The following is a 23,530-nucleotide window of genomic DNA, read 5'->3' on the forward strand; positions in this document are numbered from 1 at the left end:
TCCAGCTTCCGCAAGTGTAAAGACAAAGGTACCATTACATTCATGAATAGGTGTGCTATAGGGCAATGTAAGCGCTGTATATGGCCATATGGAGGTGACAGACTCACTTTAATTATATTACAAAAAAGATTTTTAGGCTATTTAGAACAGTTTAAAAGAAAAATGTAAAAAAATAAGTTGGAATTACTCTTTAAATAGCACGATCTGCTCCACATAAACAATGATTTTTGGTATCTGCAGCAGCGCAGGTTCTTCCGATGAGGTGATCACCGCCACCTTTTAAGGTACAGTTCTAAGTACCCATGAGCAGCAGATTGTCAGGATTGGACAGGTGGAGGTGAAGCGCTGCATTACATGAAGTCCACGTCTAAAGCTAATTTAATGCTGTGCATGGAATACTTGACTAAATATTCAGGCCTTTCTGGTAATGTGTTACTTCTTAACAGCCCCTATTTTGTCTACAGATGCAAAGCTCAATGAAGCATCAGGAGGTGACATGAGAAATGGGGAACAGAGTGATTACGAAGAACATAGTGAAGATGACCAAGAAGATCTTGAGGATGCTGTCCCTGTTGATGAAAATCTTTTTACGGGAGAAGATCTAGATGAACTTGAGGAACAGCTGAATATCCTTGATGAATGAACATTGCTGCCCATCCCTCACATCATTAGTGGGGTATTCAGACTGCCATGCCTTTTCAACGTGATTTTTTTTTTAATGGGGTAACATGACTTTCCCTTCCTGCTTCTACAGAGCACATCAGAAACAATTTACAAAGCCGTTTCTCCTGTTGTAATTTTGACAACTGTAAATTGGTCAGACTCTATAGGAATGAGAAATAAATTTCTTATTTGGATGTGGTGGTACACGATCTGCTTTATTTAATACGTTATGTCTATCATGTGATTTAATAAAAGCCTAAGGCAAAATCTCATAATGGATGTATTAAAGTAAATCTGATACCCCATTATGTAGACTATATGGAGGTCTCATAACTGTGCATTTTATGTTACCTATAGGACTCGCTCTATTCTTAATTTTTGTATTCCATTTTGCAAAAGGGTAAATCGAGAATTAGTGGATCACAAGTACAGGTAAGATAGCACTAGGTATGTATATGTTACAGTTTGGGTGATTGGTTTTCCACTCTATTTGTATTATTCTGTGAAGAACCATGGTGATGAGATATTATTTTTTATTGCGGAAGGGTTTAGACCTTTGGTTTGTAGTTTATTTTCTTGGGATTGGGCATCAATATCAGTACCTGAGGCAGAGACTCCAACCCTGAGTCTGTGCTGCTTATGGTAGAAGGGGTTAAACTTTGAAGAATCCAGTGGGAGGGGAGCCACAGGGCAGAGCCTCAGCCAGCAGATGGGACAGTGCAGGGGGCGTGGCTTGTTGCTCCAACCAATGAACGTTCCATACACAGACCTGCTCCTTCAGGGTTGTGCACGGAATGTCATCAGAGCAGGGAAAGAAACTGGCATCACAGGTCAGCTAGCTAGGAGAAAAGGGCCACTGTACATGAAGTGAACCCAAATCCCCTTACATTTGCTTAGAACAAACAACTTGGACCACCCCTTTAAGCTTGCTGTTTCATAACTATTTTAGAGCTGTGATTTGGCTGTAAGAAAGTGGACAAATCACAGAAAAATATGATCACATTGCAGTCTTCTGGAATGGAAAAGTGTTTGTGCATTTATGACTCTCTCTAGTGTTCTATAGGCCTCAGTAGGCCCCTAGAAGTGAGTGAAAAGAGCCGTCCATTCACAACCACAAGTCCACTCGCGGCTTAGGGCTCTTTCACACTTGCGTTGTCCGGATCCGTCGTGTACTCCATTTGCCGGAATTACACGCCGGATCCGGAAAAACGCAAGTGTACTGAAAGCATTTGAAGACGGATCAGTCTTCAAAATGCGTTCAGTGTTACTATGGCAGCCAGGATGCTATTAAAGTCCTGGTTGCCATAGTAGTAGTGGGGAGCAGTATACTTGCCATCTGTGCGGCTCCCGGGGCGCTCCAGAATGACGTCAGAGTGCCCCATACGCATGGATGACGTGATCCATGCGCGTGGGGCGCCCTGACGTCACTCTGAAGTGCCCCGGGAGCCGCACAAACGGTAAGTATGCTGCTCCCCACTACACTTTACCATGGCAAACAGGACTTTAGCGTCCTGGCAGCCATGGTAACTATTCAGAAAAAGCTAAACGTCGGATCTGGTAATGCGCCGAAACGACGTTTGGCTTAAGGCCGGATCCGAATCAATGCCTTTCAATGGGCATTAATTCCGGATCCGGCCTTGTGGCAAGTGTTCAGGATTTTTGGCCGGAGCAAAAAGCGCAGCATACTGCGGTATTTTCTCCAGCCAAAAAAAACATTCCGGTCCTGAACTGAAGACATCCTGATGCATCCTGAACGGATTTCTCTCCATTCAGAATGCATTGGTATAATCCTGATCAGGATTTTTCCGACATAGAGCCCCGACGACGGAACTCTATGCCGGAAAAGAACAACGCAAGTGTGAAAGAGCCCTTATTCAGTCTTCAAGATTTGGTTTCCCGGATTTTCTTTTCTAAACTCAGACGCCAGACAGTGTTTGTTTTTTCATCAGCCTTTTTATTTCTAACTGGCACATTTTATAGTTTTGTAGCAATGCTCGTAAACATCTGTCAATTGAGGATTAGCAAAGAAAGAAAATGAACAGGAAGCATTCAAGGTAGTATGGTGAAAATACATTTCCAGTTGTTTGGCTGCTGCATTTCCAGGCGGTTTTATTGTGGGTTTTTGCCTCAAGAAGTCCTTGAGGATGCATTGAAATGCCCCACACTAAACTATTAGAAGCTGACTTCCCATTGGTCGGCATACAACCCTTAAGTAAAAAACAAAGCATTTTAATCTGATTTGATCGAATTCTCAAGTTACAACTGAAGCGCTGCATATAGAAGTTAGATGATGTAAAAAGCTGGTGGCTCATATTCTGCATTTAGTGCCTAAATGATCTTCAAATCTTTCATTGCAGACTCCAGGCTCTGAAGAGGAAAGCAGAAAACATGGTTGTACAAAGCCTTCTAGGTATGTTTTACACAGACTACAGTTGTTGGGTCTTTGTGGTTAAAGAGTATCAGCAGATTTGTTCCTTGACCTGTGTTCATATGTGCCCGCATTGCTGAGAGAACTGAAGTTTTAACCCCTTCCCAACCAGCGCCGTGCTAGCTGGCCAGGTCTTTAAAGATGGCGCTCACTCCTGAGCGGAGCGGCTGCCATAGCCACAGGGTGTCTGCGGTTTCATACAGTAGACACCCGCGGCTCATTTCCACGACCGGCGATAATGCCGTTCATGGACATTTAACACTTTAGATGCTGTGGTCAAACCTGAGTGAGTGCTAACTTGGAAGCTCCGGCGGTGATCGTGTTTCCTATAGAGCCCTTGTATGTACGCAGGACTCTATGAGAGATTTACTAGTTTCCTATGGTCTCCAATGCTAATGCATTGGAGTCTATGAGAATAATAATCAAATGATTGCTTGATATAGTTCCCTATGAGAACTATAAAAAAGTGTAAAAAATAGTTTTTAAGGAGTGAAAAAAAAAATATAAAAATTTAAATCGCCCCTCTTTCCCCAAAATAAAAATAAGAAAACTAAAAAAATACACATCATGGGTATTGCCATGTGCGAAAATGCCCATACTATGAAAATATATTTTCCCTAAACGGCGAAACGGAAATAATTGTCAAAATGGCTGATTCGCTGTTTTTGGTCTGTTAATTTTCCACAAAAAAAAGTGATCAAAAAGTTGTACACACCCGACAATGGTATCTCTGAAAAGATCGGCCTGCAAAAAATGAATGCTTAACTCTGCTCCATACACGTAACTACAATAAAGTTTTATAGGGGTCAGAAAATAGTGACAATAATATAAAACTGCTTTTTCCCAAGGTTGTTGTTATCAGTATCAAAACACAACAAAAATGATGCAAAAAAGGTATCACTGGATTCATACTGACCTGTAGAATGAAAGTAACTGGTCAGTTTTATCCCACATCGAACGTTGTAAATAATAAAAACATTTAAAAAAAAATTAAAACTGGTGGAATTATTTATCATTTTTTATTTATTTTTTTCCATTTCACTTTTTTTCCTGTTTACCACTACATCATATGCAATATTAAATGGTGGCGTTGGGATGTACAACTTGTCCCGCAAAAAACAACTCTCATATGGCTATGTGAACAGAAAAATAAAAAATGAATGGCTTTGGGAAGGCTGAGAGTGCAAAACGAAAAACCTCTGGCAGAAAGGGTTAATATAGGCAAATGAACTTACAGGAACAATAGGCATTACACACAGAGGCTCAGCTGTCTGCAACTGCCGCGACCTTTGCACTTTGATTTACAAGGCCAGGCAGTGTAAATGTGAACACGCTTGGCCGAGGTTTCTTCTAAAGTCTCGCACTGTGCCGTTCACGTCGGTATCCAGCACAGTACAGGAAAGAGGCTTGCCGGCAGTTCTCTTCTGTACGGCGCCTGTGCTGGATACTGAAGCGCGCAGCGCAAGACTTTAGGAGTCAGGGCCAGGTATGATTACATTTACACTGCCTGGCCCGATCAATCAAACTGCAGAGAGCTGAGCCTCTAGGAGTAAGGGTCCGCAACTGTTTTGTGGTCTGCAAATTGCGCATCCGCAAAACACGGACGCTGGCCATGTCTGTTGTGCATTTTGCAGACCACACATCGCACATGGCCAGCACTACGATATAAATGCCCTTTCTTGTGCGTGGCTGCAGACAAGACTAGGATATGTGATATTTTTTTGTGGTGCTGCAGAACGGAAGTGCAGATGCGGACAGCACACAGTGTGCTGTCCGCTTCTTTTGCGGCCCCATTGACAATTAATTGGTCTGCACTCGTTCCGCAAAATTGCGGAACGGATGTAGACCCATTTTACAGATGTGTGAATGGACCCTAACAGGAACATCCCTGTTGCGCCTAGAGGCTCATTTGCATTTCACAGATCTATACTTCCCTGGCCAGTTTAAAAAAGAATGTAGGGAACAGCCATTGCCCCAGTACATTTATCATTTTCTGGCCTGAGTGATGACTGAAAGCTATGCCTGCTGTGAGCCTTCAGGAGGATGCACTTAATTTATGATGAGGTGTGCACCTCTTCATAAATTAAGCACTTCCTCCGGCACCTCAGGGGATATCAAGATTGATAAATTTCCCCCGATGTGTTTTATATATGACACTTTTGACTCCAAATGGTACATGATACAGGATCTTAGGGTGTTTTTATATGATTCAACAATTTGGTCCATTAGCCAGCCAATAACAGTCTTGCTTCACCATAACAACTTATCACCTGTTCAGTGGGGTGACAGCCATGCATGTGCACTGCTGCATTAGGCCACATGCACATGACAGTTAAAAAAAACTAACTGATAAACTGTCCATTTTTAACGCCCATTTTGTTTTCAAAATAAAACTGCTGTTAATAACCCCATAGACTACGATTGATCTTAAAATGGATGTGTGATGGCCGTTTTTGGTCGTATGCATGTAGCCTAAATTTCTTTTGGACGGCTGGAAATAGCCAAGTATCCTCGGCTATCTTATGCCCATAGAGATGAATGCACCACAAGTGTGTTACCCTCACTGTGTTCACTCGGGGGAAATTAGGACTCCTGTTCTTATGATCTGTGGGGGTCCCAGCAGTCAGACTCCCACCAAGGTACTTAGGGAGTCATTTATCAACCTGAAATACGCCTAAATTGGGTTTATTTCAGGCGCAGATTGCAGCGCAACTAACAGTTCTCTGTAATCTGTGACTTCTCCCTGCTCATGCCAGGGGGGTGTGGTGTGGTCGGGGACAGTATATAAGTGTGCAGGGTGGTATATGAACAGTGTTGAACAGGGTCAATCACTTGCAATATAGACCCCAAGGGCAAAGTGAGGGAACAACAGGCATAGAAAAAGGTCTAGATGTAAGACAGCTAGGAAGCTGTCTGACATTTAGAAGCTGCGTTGGATATGCCAAAGTTATGAAGAGGCCTGCACCTCTACATATGGGAACTTTAGCAGATCCAGCACAGGATCTTATGAAGAGCGGCGTCTAAAACCCTGGTCTTAATAAATCCGCCCCTTAGTTATTATAGTGGGACAAGCTCTTTAATGTTATGTTACAGGGAAGGTATAAGGATATAGGACTATAATATCACAATATGGCAATATGTTCCTTACCTTGATGTCCCAAATGCACATGCCGCCATCCATCCCAGTGGTGCAGAACTTTGTACATTTTGCCTTTCCTCCAGTCAGCACAGAGAGTTGACTGTAAAGCACATAAGTACATTCAGTTTTTAGTGTGTACCTAGTTCATACTTGACCTTTTTGGTTTTGGCCATTTTTGAGCTATAGTGCCTTGAAAAGGTATTCATATCCCTTGAACTTTTCCATGTTTCTTCCTGTTACACCCACAAATATAAATTTATTCAATTGGGATTTTATGTGATAGAAGAATGCAAAGCTGCAAGTATGTGTAATACGTGGTTCTCAAATTTTTTTATAAAAATCTGAAAAGGGTGCAGTGCCTTTGTATTCAGATCCCCGTACTCTGATGCCCCTAAATAAAATCTAGTCTGACCAATTGCCTTTAGAAGTCACCTAATTAGTAAATATAGTCCACTTGTGTTTAATTTATTCTCAGTATAACTACAGCTGTTCTGTGAAGGCATCAGAGGTTACATTAGTGATGAAAACTACGGTTGTATCAAATTTTCAATACCCGATCGATACTTTTGCCTGGTATCGACCTTGATACCAGGATTTGCCTTTTTTCGATACTAGGCTTCGCTAGGCTTTGAACATGAGCGTGCTGCTCTCAGCGTGCTCCGTGTTCTCCTCAGCAGCACAAGGAAGAAGGAAGCACTCTCTCCCTCACCCCCGTGCTGCTGCCACCAAAGAGGGGAGAGAGGCGGGCGCACTGCGCCACCAATGAAAGTAAATGTACGACCTTTCATCTGGCAAAAAATTCTAAACTAAGGTATCATGATATGTACAGTGGCGCCCAGGGATCTCTCTTCACCTACTTTTATCCCTGGACGCTGCTCCGCTCTCCCGCTATGTCCTCTTCGGGGTCTTGGTTATACTGGGCGGAGACTGGCCTTGTTCTCCTGGGCATCTCCTTCTCCCAGGCTGTAGCCCTGGCCAATTGCAGCACAGAGCTCACAGCCTGGGAGAAAAAAACTCCCAGGCTGTGAACTCTGCGCTGCAATTAGCCAGGGCTACAGCCGGATGTTCCATAAAATGCGGAATGCACGCGTCTTTTTTTTTTTTTTTTTGGGTGTGTTTTTTGTCCCCACGTGTATAGCAATACATTTTTTTATGGTATCAAAACAACCCTAGATCAAACAGGATCATGAAAACCACGGAACACAACAGACAGGTCACGGCTAAAGTTGTGGAGAAGTGTAAGCAGGGTTAGGTTAAAAAAAATAAATTAATATAAATATATATTTTTATTATATCCCAATTAGAGAGGCAGCCAAGAGGCCTATAGTTATTCTGGAGGAGCAGCAGAAATCCACAGTTGGAGAATCCGTCCACAGAACAACTATTAGTTGTGTACTTCACAAATTTGGCCTTTTATAGAAGAGTGGCGAGAAGAAATCCATCTGACTGGGTTTGAGCTATTTTGCAAAGAAGAATGGGCACAAATTCTAGATGTGCAAAGCTGTTTGAGGCGTACCCCAAAATACTTTGCAGAGAAAGGTGGTCCTACAAAGTATTCTTAAAAATTCTGAAAGCCATGTATGTTTTTTTTATTTTAGTTTTTTACTTCACACATACTTGCTACTTTGTGTTGGTCTATCACATATAATCCCAATAAAATACATTTAGGTTTGTGGGTGTAACAAGAAAAATGTGGAAAAGATCAAGGGGTATGAATGCTTTTTCAAGTCGGTGTATAGCTTTAGCACTACACTCTGTTTATTTTTAAAGGGTTTCTGTCACCCCAATTTTTGCTATTAAACACGCTGACATTATAAATGTGAAAATGTCAATTTAACTCTGCATTTCTTTTTTATAAGTGTGCCCCCGCTTTTGTGTAATCTTTTTACTTTTATTATATGCAAATGAGCCTCTAGGAGCAGGGGGGCGTTGCACTTGCCCCTAGAGGCTCCGTTTGCCCACCTAATTTCCACGCCCTTCTGTCTTGATTGACAGATACCCTTTAATGAGACCAGGATGTGACTATTTCTATAGAGAAGATAAAGCTGTTTCAACAGACAGATGATGGACTACATCCTGTGCTATTTCCCTTTTTAAAATACCAGCAGTCTTATCATATCCTCCTTAACATTGAAATTGCAACACAAGGAATCATAGACATGTTAATGATATGAGGATGATAAAAAAAACAAACTATTCAAAACATTTTGATTTATTCAGTATAGAGTATGAACACCAACTGCAGAAATACATGCACTTACATGCGTCTTAATGGTTATTAATGCATGTCTATAGAATATTCTGCCATGAAAATCAAGATCTGCTTGCGGCTCTCTTTGCAATTACTGACAAATGACGTCCCAGATGTGCTTGATGGGAAAGTCCAGAAACACTGCAGCCCATGGTAGCATGTTTAGGCCACACAGGCTGCTGACAGCAACATGCGACCGGTTGTTGTCTATAGCTGGATGTCTGTTGTGCAAATGCCTTCTGATGGTTTGTGTAGACACTTTGCTGCCCTAGGCTTGGGATATCTTGCCCAATTTCCTTTACTGTACAGAATGGATCACTACGCAGCATTCTTCTAATCAGAAGCTCTATCTGTGCAGAGGTTCACCTCTGTGCCTTTTGCTGTCTTTCCACTTCAACATTGTTCTTCCAACCACTCAGTTTGTGACACGTGGTGATTACTGGCATATCAACAAACAGGAGGCATTGCACAATCATTCCACCGGAGATTGCAATAACGCGGGTGCTGGTGCATGAAAGATCCAATAACGGAGCTTTGTTATTAGTGAGCAGGCTGCTGGACCATTCGGCGCTCCTCTAACACCCCCCTTTGTCTGCGCACTCAGCACGCCTTTTATTTATATTTTTCTTTATTGTGGATCAACTAATATTATAAAAATGGGGGAGCACGCACTAATGCTGGCTGTTGTCAGAAGTGCCAGAGAGAGCATGGCAGGAACAGAGCCTCTGCTGGGCACCCTGAAAGGTTGGTGGCGCAAAGTCCATGAGAAAGTGACAGGTTTGTGCCCAGGTGATGTAAGACCACAAGTCCCATTGTGCCCTGCAGGCTTCTGTCTGCTGCTGGTTGTTCAGTGTGGATGTGTATGTATGGAGTGCACAGAAATGGCCCCTGAAAACAGCACATACTGTGAGTTCCCCTGGGGATTATGTTGGAGATAATGGTGACATTGGAGGTGAGCAATGTCCATTGTGTATCCTCCAGTTACACCACAGTATTAGAGCCACATTGTGCCCCTGCCAGCAATTAGAGTAGATAACTGGTTTACATTGTCCATATAGGTAGTCCCCCCCCTTCACCTTGACATATGGCTAGAGAGTGTACCCCCATAAATAGTGCCAGCCAAGAAAATGCTACCTTCATCTGCTTCTGGGGTCCAAGAAGGGCTTCCATTTTTTAGGGAGACCAGAAAAACCAAGGAGGGTTGACAAATGGGCAATAGATTGTCCCAGCTATGACATCCATATTGTCCCCATTAGGCCTCATGCACACAGTATCCATTTTTGAGATCTGCAAAATAAGGACATCCATGTGCAATCTGCATCTCTATGCAGCAAAAGACAGAGCATGTCTTATTCTGGCAGACCCGCTAAAGTCAATAGGTCTGCAGAAAAATGCGTATCGCACACTAACCACATCCATGATATGTGTGCATGAGACCTTTATAGTGACAGGTAGGGATGAGCGAAGTTCATATTTTGAACTTTGAGTTCGTGTTGTGGTATAAGCAGAATTGCGTTATGGATTCCGTTACCACGGACTATAACTCAATTCCATAACGGAATGCCTTTAGAAGCATTCCGTTATTCATTCCGTAATACTAGAAGTGTATGGCCTGCATAATGGATCTGTCCGGTTTCTGTTATGTAGGAGAGGACTCGCAAATATAAAGTGCAGAGAAGTCAGATATACAATATATTGGACTGGGACACAATATAGTGTAGCAGACTGTACTTGATCACTTGGCTATAATTGCCTGCATTCACCCCAGACGCCACCCACTGCTTCCTCCAGTCCTCCACTCTGATTTTGTCTTCCAGAGTGCAACCCATTGCCACCACTGCTCCCTGCCAGACCCGATTCCTCTATGCAATTCTTAGGGTCTAATGAACACGAACATATTCTTTTTCCATTTCCGCTCCATTTTTTTACAAGTCCGTATGCGGAACCATTCTCTTCAATGGAGTTTGAAAAAAACTGAGATGACTCCTTTTGCATTCCGTGTCCTTCCAGAAAAAAAATAGGACATGTCCTATTCTTGTCAGTTTGCGAACGAGGACAGTCATTGTTACAATGGATCCGCCCAAAAAAACGAGATTTTTGTATAACTTACCAGTAAAATCTCTTTCTCGCTCTTTCCTTGGGGGACACAGAAGACCTTGGGTATAGCTCATCTCCATAGGAGGCGTGACACTAAGTGAAGACTGTTAAGCCCCTCCTCCACAGCTATACCCTCAGCCTGGAGAGAGAGACTGCCAGTTGCGTGTCCAAGCAGTGAGAAAAGGCAAAGTCCAACAAGGAACCAACAAGCCAACTACCCAACGGGTAAAACAACTCGGAAACCGTGTAAAGAAAAAACAAGAATGGGTGGGTGCTGTGTCCCCCAAGGAAAGAGCGAGAAAGAGATTTTACTGGTAAGTTATACAAAAATCTCGTTTTCTCGCCCAGTTTCCTTGGGGGACACAGAAGACCTTGGGACGTTCAATAGCAGTCCAAGAGGGGAGGGACCACAGCACCAAGGCGAAGCACCCGAAGGCATCAAGAAACCACCGCCTGCAGACCAGGCGGCCCAAGGCAGCAGCCGCCGAAGCCCGAGCATGCACCTCGAATAACTCGGTAAGGAGGAGTGCAAGGAAGACAGTGACCGCCTTGCAAAAAAGGAGGCACCGACCGCTCTGGTGAAAGGAACGGTAACACCAAAAGCATAACCCAGCCCCTGGTGCGGCAACCACAGCAATAGCTACTCTGAGAAAGCGGAGGAAAGGCACCTTTGGAGGCCGTCAACCCCGTGCGCGGACCTCCAGAAACACAAGAGACCGAACGTCGACAAGAGTCGGAGATCTCCAAGTACAAACTGTAAAGGCCCAAACAACTTCCAACCGGTGAAGTGTCCGTTCCCGGGGAAGACAAACACCACCTTCAGAAGGAAGGAAAAGACGGGATGGAGAACAGCCCCGTCCCGAGGAAAGACATAAGACTCGGAACAAGACGGGTCGCCACTCAGACACCCGTCAGACACGATGGCTACGGAAACACAACCGTACAGGACAGAAGGAGTAGAGAGAACCTCTGTAACGGCTCCAAGGGAAAGACTGGAGCGCCAAGAGCACAGTATGTAGTCCCCAGGGCGGTACCGGAGGGCCGTACAAAGGAAACCAAGAGCCGCTCCAAAGAAGGAGGTCATGACAGGCCCAGAGGGCTGGGGAACGCTGAAAGAGGAAGGACAGCGCCGACACTCGACATGCCAAGCAACAGAGTCCCAGTCCCAGGTCCAGGCCGGACTGGAGAAAGACAGAACCATGGAGAAAGAATGTCAGAGTGGGGGAACCCCAGCTTCCCACAGAACCCCAGGCAAAAAAAAAACCCTAAGTCCTACAACAGACCCTGGACAAAGCACAGCCAGGAGCGACGACTAGCGTGCCCGCTGGAACCGCTTGGGCGAGCGGGAGAAAACCCAATGTGATCAGGCGCAGACCAGTAACATGGGCCGAAAGGTCGGCAAACCGATCCCGTCGCCCCCGAGCAACGTCGTCCCGCATCCACCCGGAGTGGGGTAGCATTAGGACAGACGGAAGGAACTGAAAGGGTCCACCCAGCATCAGACAGATGCCAGGACCCAACAGGCTAAATTCCATGTCGACGCAGTCACCAAGGAAGGTGTTCTACAGTCTCGGCGCGGGAGATCTAAGGACAATCTCGACCGAAAGGTAGTCCTCCCAGGTACCGAGAAGGTAAGTTCACAGCAGGACCATTACCCAGAATGGAAAAACGCAATCTGCACCCAGCGAGAGGACAGAACGCGGTAGACCCGGAAACAGCTAGTACTGCCAGTGAGAATGAGGGAGACGGTATGAGACCACAAGGAACACCGGAACCATCCAAGTGAACAACCATGCGCTCCCCAGAGGCAGAAGCCACAATCGGAGTGATAAGCCCCGAGCGGGAGACAAAACAGAGCCTGCGAGAAAAGCAATCGAGACAGAGGCCGGCAAAACACCCTCCAATCGAAAGGAGGAGTGGGCAACAGGGAAGCCATAGGACAGCTCAAGAGCAGAACCCCCGCTACTCTGTGAAACGTCCAGCTCACCACCTCGCAGAAGGCGAACACCCTGAAGAACCCAAAGTGGAGGTCCTTCGGACCTGGGAAATCGAGCACCCAAGAGAAGCTGGGTGACCTTCCCGAGAAGAGCGTCCCGAACCTGGTAGCAGATCAGACTGAAGCGCAGAAGGCGCCAATAGGAAGGACACATACCACACTGCATCCGAAGAGGAGAAAATGGTAGTAGGCGAGGGAACCGTAGTCCCGCCAGAGTCAATGTAGAATCCGAGGAGCGCTGCGAACAGCACTCTTGACCATGTGACCGCTTACGCAGGGAAGCAATGCTGCGGGAGGACGAATGGGTACGCCTCTAGGAACCACAAACACAACCCAGGTGGAAGAGCCCACGAACATGGTGGACACCGTCACAACGGGACCGCAATATACAATCCAAACTAGAGAACGAGTACCACCCAGCTCAGTGCAGTAGACGGCAAGTAGGGCCCATCCGGAACAGGTGGATAGAATGATCTCTTCAGAGCGTGCAAGGCCAGCGGCAAGGAAGGGAGGCACACGTTCGAGCAGCCCCGAAAGCAGTGAGAAGGCCAACCACCTACAGGAGGAAAAGGCATACACGGCCCAAACAACGCACAGAGCGCACAGAACGTCCGCTCACTGCAAAACGTCACTCAGCGAAGAGGGACAGTCACAGAGTCCCAGTATCCACAGAAGAGCAAAGTGCAACCGAAAGGGGAGTTCGCACAAGACTAGTACGGCATGCGACCGAACGCAAGCAGTCCACCCAGAAAAGGGGGAATGTACCTGGCAAACACCGCAGTCGGCAAGAGTGCAAGGCCCGCCCCAACAAGGGGGGCGACGCCCAAGGCCAGTACCCACTTCAGAGAAGCAGGACATACCATATTCCGCCTAGACGGGGGTCATGCACATGGCCGCACGGTATCCAACAGGAATGTAGAAGGTCCACCTAGTGAAAGGGGGACATGCACAGGGTTATCCTAGCATCAAATGATTGTGCAATAATCCACCCAACACCAAATTTCGTGAGAGTGCAACTACTCCGCCAATGAATGGGGACAAGTACCAGTTCAGCACAGACAAGGACAGCTGTGAATCACGTGAGCGTGCAAAAGTCCGCCCATGGAACGAGGGGCGGTCATGCACAAGGCCAGTACCGTATCCAATGGGAGTGCAAGCATTCCACCCCTGTTAGAGGCCATCGTATCCGGCGAGAGTGCAGGATGCCGCCCCGAAGGGGGGGGGGGGGGACATGCACATGGTCAGCATCGCAACCAGGGAGAGTGCGAGCACACCGCCAAGGATGGGGATCATGCACAAGGCCAGCAATGTGCTGGTGAGAGAACAACCCCAGTCAGCGAGAGTGTATGTATGCCGCCCGCGGCAAGGAGGCATGCCCATGGCCGGCAGCGAATCCAGTGAGAGTGCAGCACACCGCCCATGGAAGGGGGGGGTCATGCACATGGCTGAAAACGGATCCAGCGAGAGCGCAAGCACCCCGCCATGGAAGGGGGTCATGCACATGGCCAGCAACTTACCGGCGAGAGAAACAACCCCAGTCAGTGAGAGTGTATATATGCCGCCTGAGGGAAGGAGGCATACCCAAGATCGGCAGTGAAGCCAATGAGAGTGCAGCATACCGCCAATGGAAGGTGGTCATGCACATGGCTGGTAGTGAATCCAATCCAGCGATAGTACTGCGTCCTGCCTGCGGAAGGTGGTCATGTACCTGGCCAGCACCGCACACGGTGAGAGTACAGTATTCCGCCAATGGAAGGGGGTCATGCACATGGCCGGCAGCGAATCCAGTGAGAGTGCAGCACTCCGCCTATGGAAGGAAGCCATGCACATGGCCGGCAGCGAATCCAGGGAAAGTGCAGCGTTCCGCCTATGGAAGGGGGTCGTGCACACGGCCGGCAGCGGACCCAGTGAGGGTGCAGCACTCCGCCTATGGAAGGAGGTCATGCACATGGCCGGCAGCGAATCCAGGGAAAGTGCAGCGTTCCGCCTATGGAAGGGGGTCGTGCACATGGCCCGCACCGAATCTGGTGAGGGCGCAGTAATCCGCCTAAGGGGGTCATGCACAAGGCCAGCCCGCAGCCAGGGAGAGTGCCGTATCCAACCTAGGAAGGAGGGTCATGGCAGGTACCACAACTGGAGAGGGTGACGAATTCTGCCTATAAAGGAGAACAGGCACCTAGCCAGAGCCGCAGCAAGGGAGTGCTACATGCCGCTCATGGAAGGGGGGGGCATGCATACAGGCAGCACTGCTGAGATGAGACTGCCGCGTCCTGCGCAGCCCACAAGAAACTACTCCGTTATTCCTCCATTTCTTATAATGATAACACAGCCTCCCTGAGGCAGGCAGGGGGACACCATACAGGGGCACAGGCTCTCTGAGGAAAGGAGGGCCAGCCAAACAGTCCCATTGGGAGCCGGCCAGTAGCCAAAGGGTTAAAGGATCCGGCCTGGGGGCGATGCTGCGATCCCCTGGGGGCGGGGGGACCTCCAGGCGGGAAGAATTCGCGCCTGGAGAAGATCCCGCCCCCTCCAACAGAGGCCGGAATTTTGCGGCCTAGTAGGCCGAGAAGCCGGGGCCTAAATTTTTGCGGCGCCCGAGGCCGCACAGTGTTCAATGTACCGGCCGGGACCCGAGCCAGAGTGGCGCATTACACACCGGGCGCGGGAGCCCACCCCGCGGCCGGAAGATTCAGGGGCCCGGATGGAGCGCCGAAACTGCGGCCCAGCAGGCCGCGAGGCCTGGGCCAGAATTTGTGACGCCCGGCCGACCGGAATGCAATGACGGTCGGCCGGGGCCAGTTAGAGCATCGCTCAGAAGTCCCATGCCGGCCGCGGGGGCCCACCCCGCGGGCCGGAAGAGTCAGGGGCCCGGAAAGTTGTGCCGGAGGTGCGGCCCAGCAGGCCTAAAAACCTGTGCCAAAATTTGCAGCGCCCGGCCGGATTGTACATGCCGGCCACAGGAGCCCACACCGCGGACCGGAGGCGAGGCCTTACACCCCTGCAGTCAGGAACGGGCCCCAGGCCCTGAACAGCGCACCTGGTAAGGAATGGGGGGCCAGATAGGGAGCCGCTGGGACGAAGAGCTGGCACTCTATGACAAAGCGCCCTGAGTGCAAGGCCTAATGCACAGAGATAACGCAGGCAGATGAATGATCAACCGCGGGCACGATCCGGCCCTCAGGTGACTGGACGCCGCCCCCCCAAGGGAAGAAGGGGGGCAATGCGGCTGAACCTATTCTGATGGAGGTCAGAAGGGGAGGAGAGGGAGCAGGGAACAGCCGCCCTGCAGCACCCAGAGGCCCCAGTATGGGGGTCCAGCACGCAGGAGAAAGGGGGGGGGGACGTAGGGCTGGAGAAGCCTCTCTCTTACCACAGCCGTCTTCACCCTCGGTCAGTTCCAGCAGGGTCGCCCCTTCAGCTTCTGGCACCGTAGTGGCAGGACGCTGGAAGAGGGACTTGGCGTGCGGGCGACCCTTGCGCTGGCGGGATGCAGGGGAGCTGGGCTGCCCTGGTCCACCTTGCCTTCTGTGGGGGAGGCAGCAGTGCGGGAGACCGGCACTGGCGCAGCTCGACCCCGGGAGAAACAGAGAGGTCTAGTGCGTCTCTGTTGTCCCTTGTATGATCTGGAACAAAAATAAAATAAAAATAAAAAATAAAAATTTAAACAAGGAGAAAAGAGCCCTGCAGAGCAGGGAGTGTCTTGCCTCCTTGGACACTAAGCAAAAACTGGCAGTCTCTCTCTCCAGGCTGAGGGTATAGCTGTGGAGGAGGGGCTTAACAGTCTTCACTTAGTGTCACGCCTCCTATGGAGATGAGCTATACCCAAGGTCTTCTGTGTCCCCCAAGGAAACTGGGCGAGAAATGGATGTCACACAGATGTCATCTGTTTTTTTTGTTTGTGGATATGTGTCTTGCGGACTGCAAAATTCATACGGTCATGTGTATGAGCCCTTATTGTGTTCGGTTTTGCATACTGTACTGCTCTGGTCTCTGACACATTTGGTGCTTTAACCGCTTTAAGTCTGCCCATAGGATATAAACGTCCTATGGGTGGACCTCTATTTCTGAAAGCACGTTTTAAAACGTCCTTTCAGAAATAGCAGCTGCACGCTAATCGTGCAGCTGCTGATCGGGTTGCCCGCTGTCAGTGACAGCAGGGCAACCCAGAGATAAGGCAGGGACAGTTCCCAGGTGTCCCTGCCTTCTAGATCGCTGCAGACACAGCGCTCACCTAGCCTGCTCTGAGGCTATACAGCGCCGAATCGCGCTGTACAGCCTCTCTGGGGGGTGCATTTTCACTGTAACTGGGGCTACTATGTCAGCCCCAGTTACAGGAGAAATCAACAGTGAAAAAAAAAAAAGAAAAAGTGAAGCAAATGTCCCCCAGAGGTCTTGTATGACCTTATGGGGGACGAAAAGTGTAAAAAAAAAAAAGGTCCCCAAGTAAGGAATAAAAAAAATAAAAAAATAAAAATTGACATATTTGGTATTGCCACGTCCGTAAAAACCAGCTCTATAAAAATATCACATGAGCTAACCCCTCGGGTGAACACCGTAAAAAAAAAACCCCAAAAAACTGTGTCAAAACAAGCAATTTTTGTCACCTTGCATCACAAAAGGTGCAACACTAAGTGATCAAAAATGCGTATGTCCCACAAAATGGTACCAATAAAACCGTCACCTCTTCCCGCAAAAAAATGAGCCCCTACATAAGAAAATCTCTCAAAAAATAAAAAAACTATAGCTCTTAGAACATGGAGACACTAAAACATCATTTTTTGGTTTCAAAAATGCTATTATTGTGTTAATGTGAAACAAATAAAAAAAAGTATACATATTAGGTATTGCCGCGTCCGTAAAAACCAGCTCTATAAAAATATCACATGAGTTAACCCCTCAGATGAACACTGTAAAAAAAAAAAAAAAAAACGGTGTCAAAACAAGAAATTTTTGTCACCTTGCATCACAAAAGGTGCAACACCAAGTGATCAAAAACGCGTATGTCCCACAAAATGGTACCAATAAAACTGTCACCTCTTCCTGCAAAAAATGAGCCCCTACATAAGAAAATCTCTCAAAAAATAAAAAAACTATAGCTATCAGAACATGGACACATTAAAACATAATTTTTTTTGTTTCAAAAATGCTATTATTGTGTAAAACTTTAATAAATGAGAAAAAGTATACATATTAGGTATCGCCACGTCCGTAACAATCTGCTCTATAAAAATGTCACTTGACTGAACCCCTCAGGTGAACGCTGTAAAAATAAATAAATAGAAACTGTGCTAAAACAACCAATTTTTTGGTCACCTTGCCCCATAAAGTGTTATAATGAATGATCAAAAAATCATATGTACCCAAAAATAGTACTAATAAAACTGGCACCTTATCCCCTAATTTCCAAAATGGGGTCACTTCTTGGGAGTTTCTACTGTAAGGGTGCATCAGGGGGCTTCAAATGGGACAAGGCATCTAAAAACCATGTGGAGTTCCTTTTCTTCTGCGCCCTGCCGTGTGCCCATACAGCAGTTTACGACCACATGTGGGGTGTTTCTGTAAACCGCAGAATCTGGGTAATAAATATTGAGTTTTGTTTGGCTGTTAACCATCGATGTGTTAAAGAAAAAATTGGATTAAAATGGAAAATCTGCCCAAAAAGTGAAATTTAAAAATTTGATCTCCATTTTCCTTTAATTCTTGTGGAACGCATAAAGGGTTAACAAAGTTTGTAAAATCAGTTTTGAGTAACTTGAGGGGTGTAGTTTCTACAATGGGGTCATTTATGGGGGTATCCACTATTTTAGGCCCCACAAAGTGACTTCAGACCTGAACTGGTCCTTATAAAGTGGGTTTTGGCAATTTTCTTAAAAATTTGAAGAATTTCTTCTAAACTTCTAAGCCTTCTAACGTCCTAAAAAAATAAAATGACATTTCCAAAATGATGCCAACATAAAGTAGACATATGGGGAATGTTAAATAATAAATATTTTATGAGGTATCACTTTCTGTTTTAAAAGAGAAATTGAAATTTAGAAAATTGCGAATTTTTCACATTTTTGGGTAAATTTGGGATGTTTTCATAAATAAAGGTGAAATATTTTTACTCAAATTTATGACGATCATGAAGTACAATGTGTCACGAGAAAACAATCTCTGAATGACTTTGATAAATAAAGGCGTTCCAAAGTTATTACCACATGAAGTGAGATATGTCAGTTTTGCAAAATTAGGCCTGGTCAGGAAGGGGGCAAATGGCCCAGATGGGAAGTGGTTAAGAAAGGTAGGGATTGAGTCTTCTGTGAAATGAATTTTTAAAATGGTCAAAATGTGTTATTTATGCATAGAAGACAGTTATAGAGTAGACTAGTAATGGTTTCCCTGCATAAATAGCAGCCTCTTAGCGTTATGTAGGCTTAGGCTTAGGTATTATATATATGAATTACTATTCATCTCATTAAAAAAGTTTGCTTTAAATCTGGTTTTTGGGCCCCTCCCGCATGCCACAGATTGGAGCTAGGCGCTTGAAAATGGATCATTTGCAGATCTTACTGACATCTTCTAATTCTTCAATTTGCAGAACCTTATGTCGTTCAATACAGGAAAACAAACAGAAACCTGCTTACCTAATGCTGTTCTTGTGCAAGGACTCGAGGGCACAGCTGTTGGTATCAGAGCTGGCCTTCTTGTCCAGATTTTGAAATCTTTCTCTTGCAGTCATCCCTCTTTGTGAACTTTGCTTAGGAATATCCAGTTTTCCTCCAAAGCTCAGGGTCCCCTGGGCTTCATTATATGTGTACAAGATAGGATAGCAGTCATGGCCCTGATATGGCAAAGGATAGAATTAGCATTCTAACTGACACACGGGAAAAAACACTTTGGTCCTGGTGACCAACCTTTTTTTATTTATTAGTTTTTTTTCATAATCCCACAAAAAGTATTAATGTGCAATGAATAACGCGTTTAAAATAAAGTACTATTGCAATAAAAATATTTAGGGTCTTTGATCAAACTGGTGTAAAGTAGAACTGGCTTAGTTGCCCATAGCAACCAATCAGATTCTACCTTTCATTTTCCAAAGGAGCTGTCAAAAATGAAAGGTGGAATCTGATTGGTTGCTATGGGCAAGTAAGACTACTTTCACACTTGCAGTAGCCTATTCCTCCCGCCAGAACAGCCTGCCGCATCCGTGCTACCGCTAATCCACTGTGCTGCCAGAAGTCCGCTTCGGCCCCATTCACTATAATGGGGATGGGTCTCAGTTCTGGCCACAGCACGACAAACATGCCGAGAGGCGGCCGGACAAAAACTACAACATGCTGTGTATTTTGTCCGGCCGCCTCTCTGTTTGCCGTGCTGCGGCCGGACCTCTGGCTTGTCCCCATTATAGTGAATGGGGCCGGAGCGGACTAACGGTGGCACAGTGGGCTAGCGCTAACACTGATCCGACACTCTGCTCCCCTGCTGGAACAGTCTGTTGGAAAAAGCTACTGCAAGTGTGAGAGTAGCCTAAGCCAGATCTACTTTGATAAATGACCCCAATTGTTTGTATTTGTTATGTATATTTCATTTTGGTAGAGTCCCCAGCTGATCCACCTTCTTCCGCATACAGTGTTAGGCCCCTTTCACACGAGCGAGTTTTCCACGCGTGTGCAATGCGTGACGTGAACGCATAGCACCCGCACTGAATCTTGACCCATTAATTTCAATGGGTCTGTGTACATGAGCTTTTTTTTTTTTTTTCACGCATCAGTTCTGCGTTGCGTAAAAAAATGCAGCATGTTCCATGTTTGCGTTTTTCACGCAGCTCTGGCCCCATAGAAGTGAATGGGGGCTTCAATGAAAAACTCTTACATCTGCACTTGCTTGCAGATGTAATGCGTTTTTCACTGATGGTTGCTAGGAGATGCTGTTTGTAAACCTTCAGTTTTTTATCACAAAAACGCATCAAAACGCAATGCACTCGCGCAGAAAACAAAACTGAATGCAATTGCAGACAAAACTGACTGAACTTGCTTGCAAAATGGTGCGAGTTTCACTGAACGCATCCGGAGCCAATCTGTGACATTCGTGTGAAAGGGGCCTTAGACTCCGGCTACTTTCACACCTGCAGAGAATGCAGGGAAACCGCGTACAGTGGTTTGTGTCCAGCCGATTCTTGTCATTTATATTTAATGAGCTGGCGGGCGTTATGGTTGCCTACGGCAGTGCCAGGTCCAGAGGATTCCAGCAAGCTGTTCTCTGCCGTACATGTGAAAGTAGCCTAATATGGTCAGTAGCTTCTCTGCTCTCGGTGCCAGCGTAATGATCTTATAGTAAAGCAGCCCAGACACCTTTCATTCATTTACTCTACTAACTTCATAGAAAAATAAAGCTATAGATCTATCTAGACCAGTGATGGCTAACCTCCGGCACTCCAGTTGTGGTGAAACTACGACTCCCAACATGCTCCATTCATTTCTAAGTAATTCTGAGAACAGCTATGTAAGTGCATCTTGGGAGTTGTAGTTATACCACATCTGGAGTGCCAGAGGTTAGCCATAACAGCTCTAGACAGAAGGAAATTACTTTGCATTCCATGGTTATATCTGGAACTGTATCTGAGGGATTATTTTATATGCAGGGGAGGAAGGACTATAGCTTATTGCAATACTAGAGCTGAAAGGTCTTCTGTCCCCCCCCCCCCCCTCCCATTTAGCAATTTTCAGTATCGGACATTAGCTATTTGCTAATGTCAGTTGAGTCCATATATATCACTCTTACCTCTCTCTGTGCTGTAATTTCTTTAAAAATCGTACTTTTATAATATGCTAATTATTTCACTACCAGCAACTTGGGCAACTTGCATCCTCAGACTATAAACACGCCCCCTCCTCCACTTGATAGACAGGGCCAGCGAGCGCTCTCCTCCTCCCGTTGGCCCTGTCTGCCCATGGAATCCCGTGCCTGCACCGTACCGGTCCTCACTCGGCGCAGGCGCTCTGAGAGAAGGATGCTTTTCCGGGTGTAGACTGACGTCATCGGCGCAGGCGCACTGAGGAAGGAGCAGGCAAGCGAGCGTCCTTCTCTCAGAACGCCTGCGCCAAATGAGGACCAGTGTGGCGCGGGATTTCATGGGCAGACAGGGCCAACGGGAGGAGGAGAGCTCTCGCTGGCCCTGTCTATCAAGTGGAGGAGGGGGCGTGTTTATAGTCCGAGGATGCGGCGGCTACCAGCAAGTAACCGCCCAAGTTGCTGGTAGTGAAGTAATTAGCATATTATAAAAGTAAGATTTTTTTTTAAAGAAATTACAGCACAGAGAGGGGTAAGAGTGATATATATGGACTCAACTGACATTAGCAAATGGCTAATGTCCGATACTGAAAATTGCTAAATGGGGGGTGACAGAAGCCCTTTAAACTAGAGAGCAGCATTTTTGGGGTGTGCATTATTCCTTTTTTTATTTTATTTTTTATTTGTGGGATAACTTGTTTATAGAAACGGTCTAGCTTGGTGCCTAAGTGGTTCACAACTGGGTCTTACCCCCTTCCTCACCAGGTGCATCTAATAATCTTTCCTCCTTTATTTTTTGGGAAAATGTAAAAAAATAAAAATTGAAAAAGGAACTATTCTATTTTTCCTGTAATTGGGGCTGATGTAGTAGCCCTAGAAAGTTCTTCTGGAATATTTCAGAAACATGCGTGCAGAGATACATGGCATATATAGACTATGGGTGGTCGGCAAGAGGACTTGAGAAACATAAAAATACTATGGGGCACAGTTACAGTTAAGCGTTTTAGACGCCAGTCTTAATATCCCCTATACCTGTAGGTGGATCTGCGCAGGCCCCTACATAACTTTGGCGTATCCATCGCTGGTTCTAAATGTAAAACGGCTTATGTGCTGTCTTAAGTTTAGACCATTTTCTACGCCTAAATCAGACGTAGAAAATGGTAAATGCGATGGGCCTGCTGGTCCATCCCCTTCCACACCCATGCCACGCTTACTTTTTTAGACCTGGCGTGAACGGGGAGAAGTCGCATATTGCGACACAGAGGACCTTTTTGCCGCAATCTGCACCAGTAATACACCTAATTTAGATGTATTTCTGTTTAATAAATGACCAACTATTTGTCTTCGATAGGGTGAAACAAAAACTAATTATTTTGTAAAAAGAATAGTTTTATTGTGTTAGTAATATAATACAAATTTGGCATCTTATCATACGGACACACAAAATAAAGTTATTCATACCACACAGAATGCCGTAAAGTATGTTATCTAATGCATTTGTCCACATTTAGGAATCCTATAGATCAGGATACTAAAGTACTTTTTGTAGAGGTCTAGATACCTGGGTCTAATGTTGAAGGTCTGAGTGGAAAATGTAAGGAGGGACAGCACCAGGGGCATGCAGCAACTTGTTTTTAGCGGTAAGCCATGCCTCTAATTACTTTAGTGCCCCCTTAGACATAATGTCATTAAATAAAACTGGCGCATTTCCAGGCAGTCTGTGCGTCTACACCGCTATGAACTGGTATAGATTTAAACTATCATTTATGTCGTGGGGGGCCCTGACCCTAATAAATCTGCAGGGCTGTCAACCCTGATCACTAAGCCCTACCCGGTTTTCGCACCACTTTTGAAAAGTTGCGAGAGCAGTGAAAAGGTGCAAAATATGGGGTAAATATGGCATAGACCAGAATATGATGCCGTATAAGATCTGGTCACTGGCTGGTCAGCTACATATGGTACACCCATGGGATGTTGTATAAGATCTGGTCACTGGCTGGTCAGCTACATATGGTACACCCATGGGATGTTGTATAAGATCTGGTCACTGGCTGGTCAGCTACATATGGTACACCCATGGGATGTTGTATAAGATCTGGTCACTGGCTGGTCAGCTACATATGGTACACCCATGGGATGTCGTATAAGATCTGGTCACTGGCTGGTCAGCTACATATGGTACAC

The 23,530-nt window shown here is 46.1% G+C and overlaps 2 protein-coding genes across 3 annotated transcripts in view; one reads left to right on the forward strand and one right to left on the reverse strand.

The window, feature by feature from the left end:
• ZC3H15 (zinc finger CCCH-type containing 15) overlaps positions 1-857 on the forward strand; it is a 56,257-nt gene extending 55,400 nt beyond the window's left edge. For both annotated transcript variants that reach the window (XM_044304718.1, XM_044304719.1), the window contains exon 10: positions 465-857. In XM_044304718.1, the coding sequence (XP_044160653.1) occupies positions 465-643 (179 nt within the window). In that variant the 3' untranslated portion in view covers positions 644-857. The remainder of the gene's footprint in view (positions 1-464) is intronic.
• A 1,739-nt stretch (positions 858-2,596) lies between these two features.
• Positions 2,597-23,530, reverse strand: part of ARPC1B (actin related protein 2/3 complex subunit 1B) — a 96,598-nt gene continuing 75,664 nt past the window's right edge. Inside the window, exons 8-10 of the mRNA XM_044302595.1 lie at positions 19,201-19,397; positions 6,240-6,330; positions 2,597-3,030 (exon numbers count right to left, since the gene is read on the reverse strand). Coding sequence (XP_044158530.1) covers positions 2,992-3,030; positions 6,240-6,330; positions 19,201-19,397 — 327 coding nt within the window. The 3' untranslated portion in view covers positions 2,597-2,991. The remainder of the gene's footprint in view (positions 3,031-6,239; positions 6,331-19,200; positions 19,398-23,530) is intronic.

This window comes from Bufo gargarizans, chromosome 8, assembly GCF_014858855.1.
Source record: "Bufo gargarizans isolate SCDJY-AF-19 chromosome 8, ASM1485885v1, whole genome shotgun sequence".
Lineage (NCBI taxonomy): Eukaryota > Metazoa > Chordata > Amphibia > Anura > Bufonidae > Bufo > Bufo gargarizans.